The following is a 13,811-nucleotide window of genomic DNA, read 5'->3' as shown; positions in this document are numbered from 1 at the left end:
TAATGGATATTATTTGATGAAGTCTTTTGATGAAACTTTTTGAATCTTCTAAGTATATGATTATATCATCTGCAAATAGTGATAATTTGAATTCTTCTTTTTCTATTTTTATATCCCTTAATCCCTTAAATTTCTTTCTCTTTCCTAATTGCTCTCGCTAAACTTTCAAGTACTGTATTGAATAAGAGTAATGAGAGTAGATATTCTAACATTGTTCCTGATTTTTAAGAAATGTGTCCAGGTTTTCTCTGTTCAGTCTAAGGTTGGCTTTGGGTTTGTCATAAACATCCTTTATGAAGTTTCTTCTATCCTGAGTTTCTTCAGTGTTTTTTTTTCCATAACTGTGTGCTGAATTTTGTTGAAGGCTTTTCCTGCATATATTGAGATAATTATGTGATTTTTGTCTTTAATTCTATTTATGTGGTGAATTATATTTCTAAATTTGCATATGTTGAACCATTCTTGCATCCCTGATGAAACAAACTTGATCAGATGTATAAGCTTCTTAATATGTTGTTGAATATGATTTGCTGATGTTTTATCAAGGGCTTTTGCATCTATGTTCCTCAAAGATATTGGTATGTAGTTTGCTCTCCTTGATGTGTTCTTATCTAGTTTTGGTATGAGGATGATACTGGGTTCATAGAATGAATTTGGAAGAGTTCCACTCTTTTCTTTTTTATGAAATAACTTGAGGAGCATTGGCATTAATTCCTCTTGAAACCTCTGGTAAAATTCAGCTGAGATTCCATTGGGTTCTGGACTTTTCTTTGTTGAAAACAAAAAAATTCCTGTTTCAATATCATCACTTGTAACTAGCCTGTTTAGATTTTGGTAGGTTATACGTGTCCAGAAATTGGTCCACTTCTAGATTTTCCAGTTTATTAGAGTATCAGTTTTCAAAGTAGTACCTAATGATTCTCTGGATTTCTATAATGTCTGCAGTGATATCTCCTTTCTTATCTCTAATTTTATTAATATTGATCTTTTCTCTCTTGGTTAGTTTGACTAAGAGTTTATAAATCTTGTTCGTCTTTTCAAAAAAACCAATCTTGGTTTTACTGATCCTTTGCATTATCTTTCTAAATTCTCTATTTTCATTAATTTTGGCTCTAATCTTAATTGTTTTCTTTCTTCCACTGGTCTTGGAATTGGTTTGTTCTTACTTTTTAGGACCTTGAAATGCATCATTAGGTTGTATGCTTGGGAATCTTTCTGATATTTTTTTGTAGGCAATCATAGGTATAAACACAACTGTGTTTCTCTCTTTGCCTTTGTGTAACCTCTCCCCTCTGTGGTGCCACTGCCACCACTGGCTTGATTCTTGATGTGCTTTTTCTTCTCCCACAAAGTACCAGAATTTCTGGGTCTGAGTCTCTGTGCAGTATTGAATTTCAGTGAGTTTTCTCAGTCAACCACATTACTGAGAAGCAGTTTTCCTGCTATTTCAACTCTGAGCCACTGTGAAACTGGAAAGTGCAGCCTTCCTCTACTCCCCCATCTTTTCTCCATCTTTTAAATAAAGAATTAAGACCATTTACATTCAGAGTTACTAAAGAAAAGTGTGGCCTTGTGCCTGCCATTTTGTTGATTTTATTCTAGTTTTTATTATTATTATTATTATTATTTGTTCATTTCTTCCTTCTTATTCATCTTTGTGGTTTAGTGATTTACTGTATTGATGTTTGACACATTGGTGTACCTATTGTATCGAGTTTTATACTTTTACATGCTATTATGATGGTAGTTATCTTTCTTCCTTTTCTGGGTGTAGGATTCCCTTAATCATCTTTTATAAGGCTGGTCTGGTGGTCATGGATTCCCTTAGCTTTTGCTTACCTTGGAAGGTCTTTATTTCTTATTTAATTCTAAAGAATAACCTTGCTGCATTGGCAGTTTTTTCTTTCAGGACTTAAAATACATCATTCCATGCCCTCCTAGCCTATAGAATTTCTTCCAAGAATTTTGCTGTTAGTCTATTGGGGGATTGATGCTTTTCTTTATCTATTTTAAATTCTTTATTTTTCTTGAACTGTTGAAAGTTTGACCATAAAAAAATGTCATCATAAGGATTTTTTCTGGTCATGTCTGTTTGAGATTGTACAGACCTCCTATACCTGGATGTTTATGTTTTTCCCAAGATTAGGGAAATATTCTGCTATTATTTTGTTGAACAGTTTGCCTATGCCCTTCATCTTTGTTTCTTCCCCTTTGGGTATGCCAATGTTGCAGACATTTAGCCTTTTAATAGCAACCCAAAGATCTTTTATGCTATCTTCATTCTTTCTTTTATTTTTTCTTTATTTCTCTCTGAACATGATTTTTCAAAAGACCTATCTTTAATTTCCACTAATCTTTCTGTTTTATCTAGTCTGTTGTTGAAGCTTTCAACTGGTCTTTTTGTCTGACTTATCGAGTTCTTCATTTCAAGATTTATTTCATTTTCAAAATCTGTCTTTGTTGAATTTCTCATTTGTCTCCTAAATCATCTTCCTGATTTCATTTAACTGTTTATCTGTATTCTCATTGAGCTTATTTTTTTAAAAAATCATCATTTTGAATTCTTTATCAAGCATTTCATTCACTTTGATACCTTTGGAATTTGTGACTAGAGAGTTAAAAGCTTTAGAAGGTATTATGTTACCTTGATTTTTCATATTTCTTTGTTACTATGCTAAAATTTGCACATATAATGAATCTAATATTTCTGTTTCATTTATGGGATGGCCTTCTTAGTAAGCATATTTCCTGAAACTGTGTCCATTTATAGTGGGCTTATTGCCACCTTGATGTCAGAATGTAATATTCCTGTAGCTGCTTTGTCTATGACTAGTGAATTTGGGTACAATATCAGAGTTGGAGAGACACACTGTCTCTGCAGGTCATACAAGTGTGGTAACACTAGCAGTTCAGGCTGGTGTGGTGTATACAGTATGTCAGGCATCCTGTGTGACTACTCCTACAGTGAGAGGGGTGAACCCATCAAGTGATGGGGATTTCTTTAGACACTGTTGAGACTAGCTACCTTGACTTGAATGGGTCTTGGGTCTGGCTGCTACAGTAGTGATAAGGTGTCTGAAGCACTTGACCTTTGATCAGATATTGGTGTGGGTTTAGATGCTCTATCAGGAGAGGCTAAGGCAGGAATTAGAGCCTCCACTCTATTGCACTTACACCCAGTCTTGTCAACAATGCATGATCAGACAATATGTGAAAGAACTGAAGCAAGGAACCCACATAGGTGCTGGGGCAGCACAAGTTATGTTCTTCCTCTCTGCTTCTACTGACTCTGCCCACTAGGAGTGGGACCTCAGACACCCCTTGCTGTGTATACCTGGGGATGGGGCAATAGCTGGGTGGTTTCATCTCTTTGATTCTCTCACTTATAGAGCATACCAGGAATTGAGTGGAATAAGGTCATAGCTGGAATGGGGAAAAATTTATTTCAACTGAGGTGCTCATAGGAATGAGCAGGTGTAGAATGAGGCCACCCTGGATCAAGTTTTCTTCCAGATCTTCTAAGGTTATGTCCTCTAGGGGTGGGGCTACAGCCATGTTTTCATGGCATTGTTTGAAACTGCCCCAGCATGTCTTGGTGGATGGGGCCTAGAATCACAGAGTTTTTTACTCACCTTTTTAGCAACAGGCTAAATGCATGTTCTTGGAAGAGGAGTGGGAAACATGTGGGCAACTGTCTTCAGTCCTGGCACCAGTGTAAAACTACATGTGACTGGGTCTCAGAGAGCAGGATCTCCATCCCCCAGCTCTTCAGGACAGCATCTTCTGCTCCCTTCTGTTTCACAACAACTGCTCCCCATCACATAGCCATCTCATCAGATTTCTGTCATTCACTCCACCAAGCCAAGATTGGCTTATGAGGAAGCTACCTTTGAGCCAGTGCAATGGAATTTCTCTGGATTCCCAGAGATAGGAATATGCAGGAGTTTTTGAGCCCTAAAGCAATTCAAATTCAGACAGTAGGTCTCTTCTTAAGATGACTTCTGGTTACAGCACCTTGGGAGCTTCCTGATGGATGAATTGAAATCCTCTTTCAAAGTCAGATATGATGCATATTTCAGGCCTCTTATCTTTAGGTTCTAAGCCTTCAAGGGCCATGAAACTTTCCAATAGCTGAGATTGTCAGTATCCATGCTGGTAGAGTTTTCTGGGACTCTCTCATGTTTACCTCTACGGAGGAGTAACTCCACCTCTCCCTGCTATGAAGCCCGGGTGGCAGTGATGGGATATTTTGTTCCTCTTGCTATGCTGATGTCCCAGGTCTCTGGATTTTTACAGTTTTCATTCCTCTGCTATTGAATTCTGGAGTTCTCCAGCGTTAAGCAATACAAGAATACTTAGAGGTGAGATGATTAGATTATGAGAGCTATAACCTCACCAGTGGATCAACCTCTTTTAATGGAATGCTGAGTGGTAATGTTGGGACAGTGGGATGGGATTGGAGGAAGTAGGTCAAATTATATCTTGTCACTGGTCCTCACATATTTTCCTTTTCCTCTCCTTGTCTCTCTTCCCCTCTCCTCTCCTCTATCTCCCTGCCTTCTAGCTGCCATGAGTTGACAGCTTTCCTTTGCTGTGCCTTTTCATCATAATATTTCTTCCTTGGAACCAGCCAGTCATGGACTAGGCCTCTGAAACCATGATCCCCAGATAAACTTTCCCTCCTCTAAGTTGTTCTTGTCAGGCGTTTTGGTAACAGTGATGAAAAACTAATTAACACAGTCTGTAATCAAAAGAATGGAAAGTAAAGACTTGGACACATATTTGTACATCAATGTTCATAGCAGCATTATTCACAATAGGCAAAAGGTGGTAGAACCAGTGTCCATCAGTGGATAAATAGATAAACAAAATGTGATAGATACATACAATGGAATATTTTCAGCCTTCAAAAGGAATATCATTGGATACATATTTATGTACTATAATGTAGATGAACCTTGAAAACATTATGCTTAGTAAAATAAACCAGACACAAAGGACAAATACTTTATTATTCTCCTTATATGAAATACCTAGAATATGCAAATTCATAGAGGCAGAGAAAAGAATAGAAGTTACCAGTGACTTGGAGGAAGGAGGAAATGGAAGTTACTGTTTAACGGGTACAGATATACAGATGATGTAAACATTTTGGGTGTCAATGTGGTGATGGTCACATATTATGAATGGTTTTAATATCCCTGAACTGTACACTTATGAATGACTAATATGATAAATAATGTTATATATATTTTATCACAATAAGACAAAGCCTATCTTTTTTTGTATAAAATAGGTTTTTCACATAATGGCATTTGGAAAAGAATGTGTGTCTGAGTTGAGTCGGTTGCTTTCTGTTTGCAGGCTGCTGGCTCTCAAATTGGAATGATGGTCAATTCCATCACCAACCTCACTGTGGCCATAATTGTTGCCTTCCTCAGTAGCTGGAAGCTCAGCCTGGTCATATTGAGCTTCTTCCCTTTCTTGGCTTTATCAGGAGCCCTACAGACCAGAATGTTGACAGGATTTGCCTCTCAAGACAAGAAAGCTCTGGAGAGGGCAGGACAGGTAATCTTACAGACCTAATTTTCTGCTTATAGCTGAGTGTCCCTGAGACAAACTGTTAAATATAGGGACTACAAAGAGATTTAAGGAAGCAGACAGGCATATTTAGAGACCTTACACTAGTTTTTTTTGTATCTAGGCAAAGACTATGCCGATGAAGCTCTGCTGCTGTGTGTTTGCACTGGCAAGGAAAAATAGTGGGATGAACATAGATATTTACATGTTTGATTTCCTCTTGAATTATTACTTGTTCCATGTCCCAGTTTGGTGTATTCTCACTTGTAGAGGTAGATAGTTCAGTTTTCTGTCCATTAGGCATTTTGAATTGATCTTGGATCCTGTTGTCCACATAGAGAGGAGATACTATCTTTTTAATGGCACACACGTTGAATTTTTACACGTTAGTGTCTTCTAGGCTTGTGGCAAATAAATGCCTTTCTCAAATAGAATCATGATCTGCAGTTTAGGTTTCAAATACACTTATGTTTTAGCTATGCATGTTAAAAAAATCTATTTCAACTAATATCTGATCATCAGGGTAAAATGAGGGTGTAGACATTTATTAGGTAAATAAAAAATCACACACCTCCCCTACATACACTCACTCTTAACAAATTCACTGTAATCTGGGTCTTTTGAGAGTGAATGATACTGCTCAAGTAGGCAAAAGTCAAAAAGTTTCATACCCCAGTGGTAGAAATAGCCCACCTTTGTACCTTTATTAGGGATAGAACCCTAATTCAGAAACAGTGATTGTTTACCTGGAATATGGGTTGAAACAAATATTTTAGTATAGAATAAAAGATTAACTTTATATTTAAGTTAATATTTGGTCAAATTAATTTTTAATAAATAGAATCTAATAGTTTACATTTATATTAACTTATCTTTTGTCTCAGAAGACATCTAAAGATACAATTTCAGACTTTTTAAATGAATTAGCAATTGCTTCTCGGCCTTTTGGCTAAGATCAAATGAATTAGCAAAGTTTAAGAGCTTTTCAGGATAACCACGTGTACCTCTCCTGCCCCTTCTGTCTTTCCCTACTTTTTCATTTGTCAGATTACCAGCGAAGCCCTCAGTAACATCCGCACTATTGCTGGAATTGGCATGCAGAAGCATTTCATAGAAGCATTTGAAGCTGAGCTGATGAAACCCTTGAAGACAGCCGTTAAAAAAGCGAATATCTATGGATTTTGTTATGCCTTTTCCCAAAGCATAGCATTTATTGCAAATTCTGCTTCCTACAGATTTGGAGGTTACTTAATCTCCAACGAAGGACTGCATTTCCGCTTTGTGTTCAGGTGAGGAATGTCCCACCAACGTCACAAAAGATCAGCATTCTAAGGAGGAGAAGCCTAAGTGCTGTATCTAAAACAGCTGGGATTTGTTAATTCATAAGGTTCTGTGGGTGATCTGGTGGTTCTTCTGGCCTGGACTCTGTCCTTTAGGCTTTGGGTATAACCTGTTTCCATGTGGCCTCTCTAGTAGATGAGCTTACTTTCTTCATAAATGGTCTCAGAGTTTCAAGTGCAGCAGAAAAAGGCATGCTCCAGTGTGCTGGCACTTTCTATGTGCCACATTTTCTGATGTCTCTTTGACCAAAGAAAGTCATACAACCAAGACCAGATTTGAAGTCGAAAGAAATAGAATACATCTTTTGATGAGAGGAGTAACAAAGTCACATTGCAAAGGGATGTATGAAGGATGAATTAAGGTGATCATATTTACAATCTACTATGTTTATTAATGCTGAAAATCTCCAGAGGTCTTTAGAAAATGGTTCGTAGGGCTATCATATTTAAACTCTACCCCCTCCCCCTTACAAAGAGAACAGTTTTCCAGCCGACTTCCCCTATGTAGAGACAGAATAGACTGTACAGGGGCGTTAGGTTCCTTATTTTTAGCCAGAGTCTGCTTTGATCATAAGATTAGTTTTGAGCCTAGTTTCTTACATTTCTAGAGGTGAGAGACTAGGGGTGTCAGGGTAACAGGAGATGGAGTGCACATGTATATGGGTATGGTAGGGGCAGTGAGGGGAGAGACCGTCTGAGAAAGACTTGGAAAGTATTATGAAAAGTGGTCCCAATAAAAATTTGTTCTTTCAGGTTTCATTTGCTAGCCAAGAGTTCTGCCTTTTCATCTGATATCTTTCTTCTAGCACTTCTATTCTGTCCACTTACTACTAAGAAATTCCTTTCCAAGTCTTTGCATATTTAAAATACTAACCCAAATCTGGTAATACTAATTGTTGACTTGTTTTTGTTAGTTTGTAGAAAAGTTTTTGTTTTTTTCATTTGCTTGCAGTACTGGGGATTGAACTCAGGACCTCTTGCATGCTAGGCAAGTGCTCTACTACTGAGCACATTGCCAGCCTATATAAGGGTTTTTAGAGAATTACTTTCCAGCATGTAAAAATTGAGAGACTACACAGCCAATTTCTGGGTTTGCTTTTAAAACTGGAAAGTCATTTTTTCATGATTTCTCATTTTGTTCCAAGTGCTTTCAATCCCTTAAGCTTTAGACTGGGCTCCTGGAGATGTTTGCTTTTGCAACCTTGGCCTAAAACAAGTTCTGCTTCTAAGCTGAGCAGTAAAATGCACAAAGACACAACCTCTGACCCCATTCTCACCCCAGACAGGCACCTTTGAATGGAAGTGCAGGTGGACAGCTTTGAGGGTTACCTCTCATGTCATTATCTAGGTAGCAGCAAAACTGTCTCTTACCAGATTTATCATTCCTTTCTTTGTTCACCCACGTATTTGTTTTTAGACCCATGTTGAATACAGTTAGAGGCTGAGACAAGTAGAAAGATACAGGCAATTGCCTCTTGTCTGAAGCATGAATTATATGCAGGCTTGGCACAGAACTGATACTTAAATCACCCATCATTATCTTTTATGTACTTACCACTGATCCAAAGATATTAGAATTAAAAGAAAAATCAAACAATTTCAACCCCCCTTGTTTTAAAAAATGTTTTTCAAAGTTTTTTCGCCTTTAAACCAAAAAAAAAATTTAAATAAAAACCATTATGGTGGAATCAGGGTTTGGAGGTCTGAGTTCTACCTTGGTCAGTCTACCCCTTACCCCTTTTCATTGAATACAGTTTGCAAATCTCTCCATTTCCCATATTCCCAGACAGGTGACTTGCTAAAGGCTACTTGATTCTTTCCCAACAGAACCAAGGTTAGACCCCCAAATTACTGCCTCTTGACCTTCACACTAAACATACCCACCCTTCTCTGCCTGGGTGTCTGATTGCAGGGTGATATCTGCAGTTGTACTGAGTGCGACAGCTATTGGAAGAACATTCTCCTATACCCCAAGTTATGCCAAAGCTAAAATATCAGCTGCACGCTTTTTTCAGCTGCTGGACCGACGGCCCCCAATTAGTACATACAGTACTGCAGGTGAAAAATGGGTAAGTATTGGACCAAGGGAGTTGTGCTTATGTATGTGTGTAGGGGGAGTATATGTGTGTGTGTGTGTGTGTGTGTGTGTGTGTGTGTGTGTGTGTGTGTGCGCGCGCGCACACGCAGAATGACCACTGGGAATGGTCAGACAATATCACTTAATTTCTAAATTTCTACAGTCTGAATTTGTTCATACTGCACTGAGAATGGACAGAGATTATATTTATAAATGTAAAGGGATGAAGCAGCGTGCACACCTGTAATTTCAGTGGCTTGGGAGGCTGAGCCTGGAGGATTGAGAGTTCAAAGCCAGCCTCAGCAAAAGCGAGGCACTAAGCAACTCAGTGAGACCCTGTCTCTAAATAAAAATAAAAAATAGGGCTAGGGATGTGACTCAGTGATGAGTCCCCCTGAGTTCAATCCCAGATACCCAGAAAGAGAGAAAGGAAGAAAATAAGAAAGAAACTAGTATCAAAATTTATTCACAAAGCTGGCATCTGAATAAGGCAACAAGATCCAATTGTATTAGTCCATTTTTCATTACTGTAACAAAGGGTCTGAGACTGTGTAGAAAAGAAAAGAGATGTATTTGGTTCACAATTTTGGAGGCTGTAAATCCAAGATCAGTTGGCTCTGCTGATTTGGCCTCTCGGGAAGGCCCCCTGGGCTGCGACACATGGTGGTGGGATGGCAAGAAAGAATACATGAAGGAAAGATCCATAGTGAGACAGGAAGTAAGAGCATGGGCAGGGGCCAGTCCTCCTTCTCTATAGCAGCCTTTTCTCAAGAACTAACAGGGTATGACAAGAATGACATTAATTTCTTCCAAAGGCAGTGCCTCAGTGACCCAATCACCTGGCATTAAGCCTTACCTCTTAAATGTTCTACACCTTTCTCAACATTGACACACTGGGCACCAACCTTCCAACACATGAACCCTTTTGGGACAACTAAAGTCAAAGTCAATGAATGCTAAATTCTATGTAATATAAAACACACTGAGTTTGAGAATGAACAAAGCCAGATGTCTTTTGAGATCTACCCGATAGCATGTTTCCTATGGATGCCCTGGTGTGGAATGGAGATAAACCAGTTCTTCCTATCCAACAATATTTATTTGATTCATATTCACCTGAGTTCAAATGTTAGCTCATGTGGATGCCCATAAAATTAATTCAGTCACCACAAAAAGTCTTTTTTCTCCTAATGGATCCTCCATGGAGGTGTTTTTAATCTTTCCTATTTATTTAAAATTCTATGTTAAAAAAAACAAACCTAAACAGTAGTAGATATAAATCTGAACTCTTAAAAATTGTCAAATGACCTGTTTTTCCTTCAGCTCAATAAAAGTAAAGTCTCTGTGTGGTTTATTAAATGTCTACTTCAAGGGTTCATAACTCATATAGTTTTAAACACACTATAGTATTCACCTCTGCAGTACAGACCTCAAATAACTTTCAGTCTAAGTCATTTTGAGTGTAATACTATTAGTTTAAGCCTTTGGGGGGAAGAGTCGTGCAAGCTCAGACTGGTTTCTGTGAAGTATTATCCTTTAGCTTCTCTTCCATTCAGATCGTCAAGGAGTGGAGGACAAGGAAATCCCCTTAGGTTAGAATGAGAATAAGAGGTCAAATGTCTAATTTTGCCACTCAAGTCTTCTTTTATGATACACCTTCCAGAGTGGGAAGTAGAAAGTCATTTTATTCAGTTGCTACCCCTACACTTTTCACTTAGACAATATGATGTAGATTTAGGTGCATTTTCAATATTCTAGGCTTCCGAAGGAACGTGAATAATTTCAATTCTCTCATCCACAGGACAACTTCCAAGGAAAAATTGACTTTGTTGACTGTAAGTTTACCTATCCTTCTCGACCTGACAAGCAAGTTCTGAATGGTCTCTCAGTGTCGGTTAATCCAGGGCAGACACTGGCATTTGTTGGAAGCAGTGGATGTGGCAAAAGCACCAGCATTCAGCTGTTGGAACGTTTCTATGATCCTGATCAAGGGAAGGTGGTAAGCCATGCAAATGCTTTTTTTGAGAATTTTGCTTTCTGCAAGATATCTCTCTGAAAGTGGTCTCCAAGATTGTGCCTTGCCAGACTCACTCTAAAGTGCTTGCCTTAGACACTTAGCCCTATGGATATTTTCCATTTCCAATCATTTTATGGTTGACCGGATTCTACCTCCCAATTTCTAACATACTCTCCCCAGTTCCAGATGGCCTGCTGACCAGTTAGGTAAGGGAAACTGGTCACACTGCAAAGCTGGAGATGAGTGTATTTGACAGAAGCATTCACTTACCTGTAAATGGAGCAGAAAGTGCAAACTAATCAGGAAACTAATGGCTGGGAATGGAAAATGTGGGGGTGACAAGGGACACAATGATACATGAGCAAGAAAGGGGACCAAGCATGAAAAATCTGAAACAATCCTGGGTCAAAAAGCCCAAGCCTAATAATAAAAGGAACTCAAATTGATATGAAGCCTGGCTAGGCATCATAAAGCTTTGGCAAGGATATTTGAGAAATTGATGTATTGCTTGGTTATTCTTCACAGCATTTCTTTCTCTTTTTTATCTTTCTTTGTTTTCAAATAATATATTTAGGAGTTGACAAAGTCAAATAATAAATAAAGGTTTTTAACAAAAAGACAAAAAGTAGTACTCCTCTACTTTTTCTTGCTCAAAGGCAACTATTTTAACCTCTTAATGTTTTCAGATTTCCCACTGATGATTTTCATGTCTCTAAATAATATGTTCATGCTGATGTTGTCATGATTTATTGCATTCAGACCCCTGTTGACTTATTTTTTAAGAAATGAAAGATTAAATTATAATGTAACAAAAAAAGAAAAGAAATGAAAAATTAGGTAACCCTTACCACTCCCTCTTTTTACCCAATTCCTTCCAAAATAGTTCCATTATTTTTAGTTCCTCTAGTTGGAAATCTAACTAGTACACATTCATTGCTTTTCCACCATCTGTAGAGACTACCTCTTGAATTCTTTCTAAGATGAGGATGTTAGCAATCATAACATTATTTTCACTTCTGGATTTCTCCCTTTACCTGTCAAGTTTTAACTGTACTTCTATATTATTAAAACACACACAAAAAGTACATTCTGTTTATAAGATTGATTATCTTTCCTGCTTTTACATTAGGTTGATTCTAAAAGTTGAAAATTGATTAATAATTTTTACTGTAATTATGTGGATATTGCTCTTCCTATAGTCAATTAGTGATAAACATTAGCATTACCTTTTCTTTCTTGATTGCTTTTCTGAAAGACCTTTTTACTTTTTTTCCCCATTCTCTGCCTTTTAAACAATCTTTATGTTCTTCCAGTATTTCTGTTCTGCCATCTATTCTGAAAGACCTGCTTCTTGCTCTCCTATCTGTCAAATCCTGAACTGATTTCAGCCTCGGCCTTGTGAACAGTTGTCATCCGATGAGTTCTCTGCAACGTATTCATAGTTTCCATATTTTCCTTTTTCTTGTTTTTTATCTTCCTTTTGTTATAATACATCCACAGGTAGTTTTCTAAGAAACGGTTCAGAGGCCTGGATCCAAAAATGTTTTATTTTGCTCCATACTTGATCAATTGTTTAACCTTAATATTTTGAAAGTGGCTTGATTTTCCTGAAGAGTATAGTCTTCATTACAATGAAGACCAATAACATTATGAAGAGAAAAACTTGAAAGAGGCAATTTCCCTTGCATAAAGCAAATCAAAGAAATAAGCAAAAAGGTACTGGCAGAATTCAGGAAGTTATGCAAAAGAGGAGCAGAAGTTGATTGCCTGTAATTTAAGTCACTTCTATAACTGATTTTAGGTGTAAAACTTTTAATTTTTTTGAAAGTATTTGGTGATTGATGCACCTAGAAAGCATAATACACTGGAGGTCTGACCTCTTTAAGGGAAAGGATTCAGTTTCCCAAAATTCAACTCCATCATCCCCATTATTCAGGTAGATTGTGAAGAATGTGAGATGCAGGGAGCTGAGTCTATTGTGTTTGACTTCTCCATCATTAACATGTATACTGAGCATATGTCTCTGTCATAGGTAGAAATCAAGGCCCAGGAAAAAATCATTATGATTTTTTGTATTTCATAGGCACAATATATTTTATTATATCATACATCATGGTAAAACATTTTTACAAATATGTTAAAGCAGGAAAACATCATGTCTTATCATTTTAAAAGCTCCTGTTTGCTTTTAGAGAAGATACCAAGTGCAGGTATTCAATAGTTTCAACATCTAATTGGATATCTGTTAGGCATCCAGTACTTTCTGTGGGAGATTCTTAGGGAACATGAAGCACGTCTTCTGTCTTCTAGGAACTTCCAATACACCACATATTCAACAATTAGAGAATAGCTCAGTTTCTAATTAAGTAGTTATGCTTAGCAGAGAAAAGGAATATGAAAAATGAGTAAAGCAAGATGAGCAAGAGCCAATTGTTAAAAAGTGCCTTATATTTTTTTCTAATGATATTTGCATTTTCCATTGCTTAGAGACTATCTAAAACATAATCTAAATTAAAACATAATCAAAACTAAAACATAATCGAGGCTCATAAAGTGCAAGGCCCATTATGTGCATGTCAATTAATATAATCTTTTTTCCTGTGAAATCATAGAGCCAAATACATTATAGTTGTATATTGCACACACTGTACCTTTATGATTCTAGGACTCTTAAGTGAACCAGCTTAAATGGCAGATAGTTAAGTATCTACACTTATCTGCCTTTTAGACTGTGATTTCCTAGGAAACAGACGTTGTGTTTTCTTTATATCACAGGAACAGACTATATTTGAAGCAA

At 37.3% G+C, this 13,811-nt stretch overlaps 1 protein-coding gene across 1 annotated transcript in view; it reads left to right on the top strand.

Moving 5' to 3' along the window:
• Positions 1-13,811, top strand: part of Abcb11 (ATP binding cassette subfamily B member 11) — an 89,935-nt gene that overhangs the window by 71,185 nt on the left and 4,939 nt on the right. Inside the window, exons 23-26 of the mRNA XM_078017538.1 lie at positions 5,365-5,568; positions 6,628-6,869; positions 8,833-8,989; positions 10,799-10,996. Coding sequence (XP_077873664.1) covers positions 5,365-5,568; positions 6,628-6,869; positions 8,833-8,989; positions 10,799-10,996 — 801 coding nt within the window. The remainder of the gene's footprint in view (positions 1-5,364; positions 5,569-6,627; positions 6,870-8,832; positions 8,990-10,798; positions 10,997-13,811) is intronic.

Source organism: Ictidomys tridecemlineatus, chromosome 7, assembly GCF_052094955.1.
Source record: "Ictidomys tridecemlineatus isolate mIctTri1 chromosome 7, mIctTri1.hap1, whole genome shotgun sequence".
In the NCBI taxonomy this organism is placed as follows: domain Eukaryota; kingdom Metazoa; phylum Chordata; class Mammalia; order Rodentia; family Sciuridae; genus Ictidomys; species Ictidomys tridecemlineatus.
The sequence above is the reverse complement of the archived record's forward strand: the minus strand, read 5'-3'. Positions and strand labels throughout refer to the sequence as shown.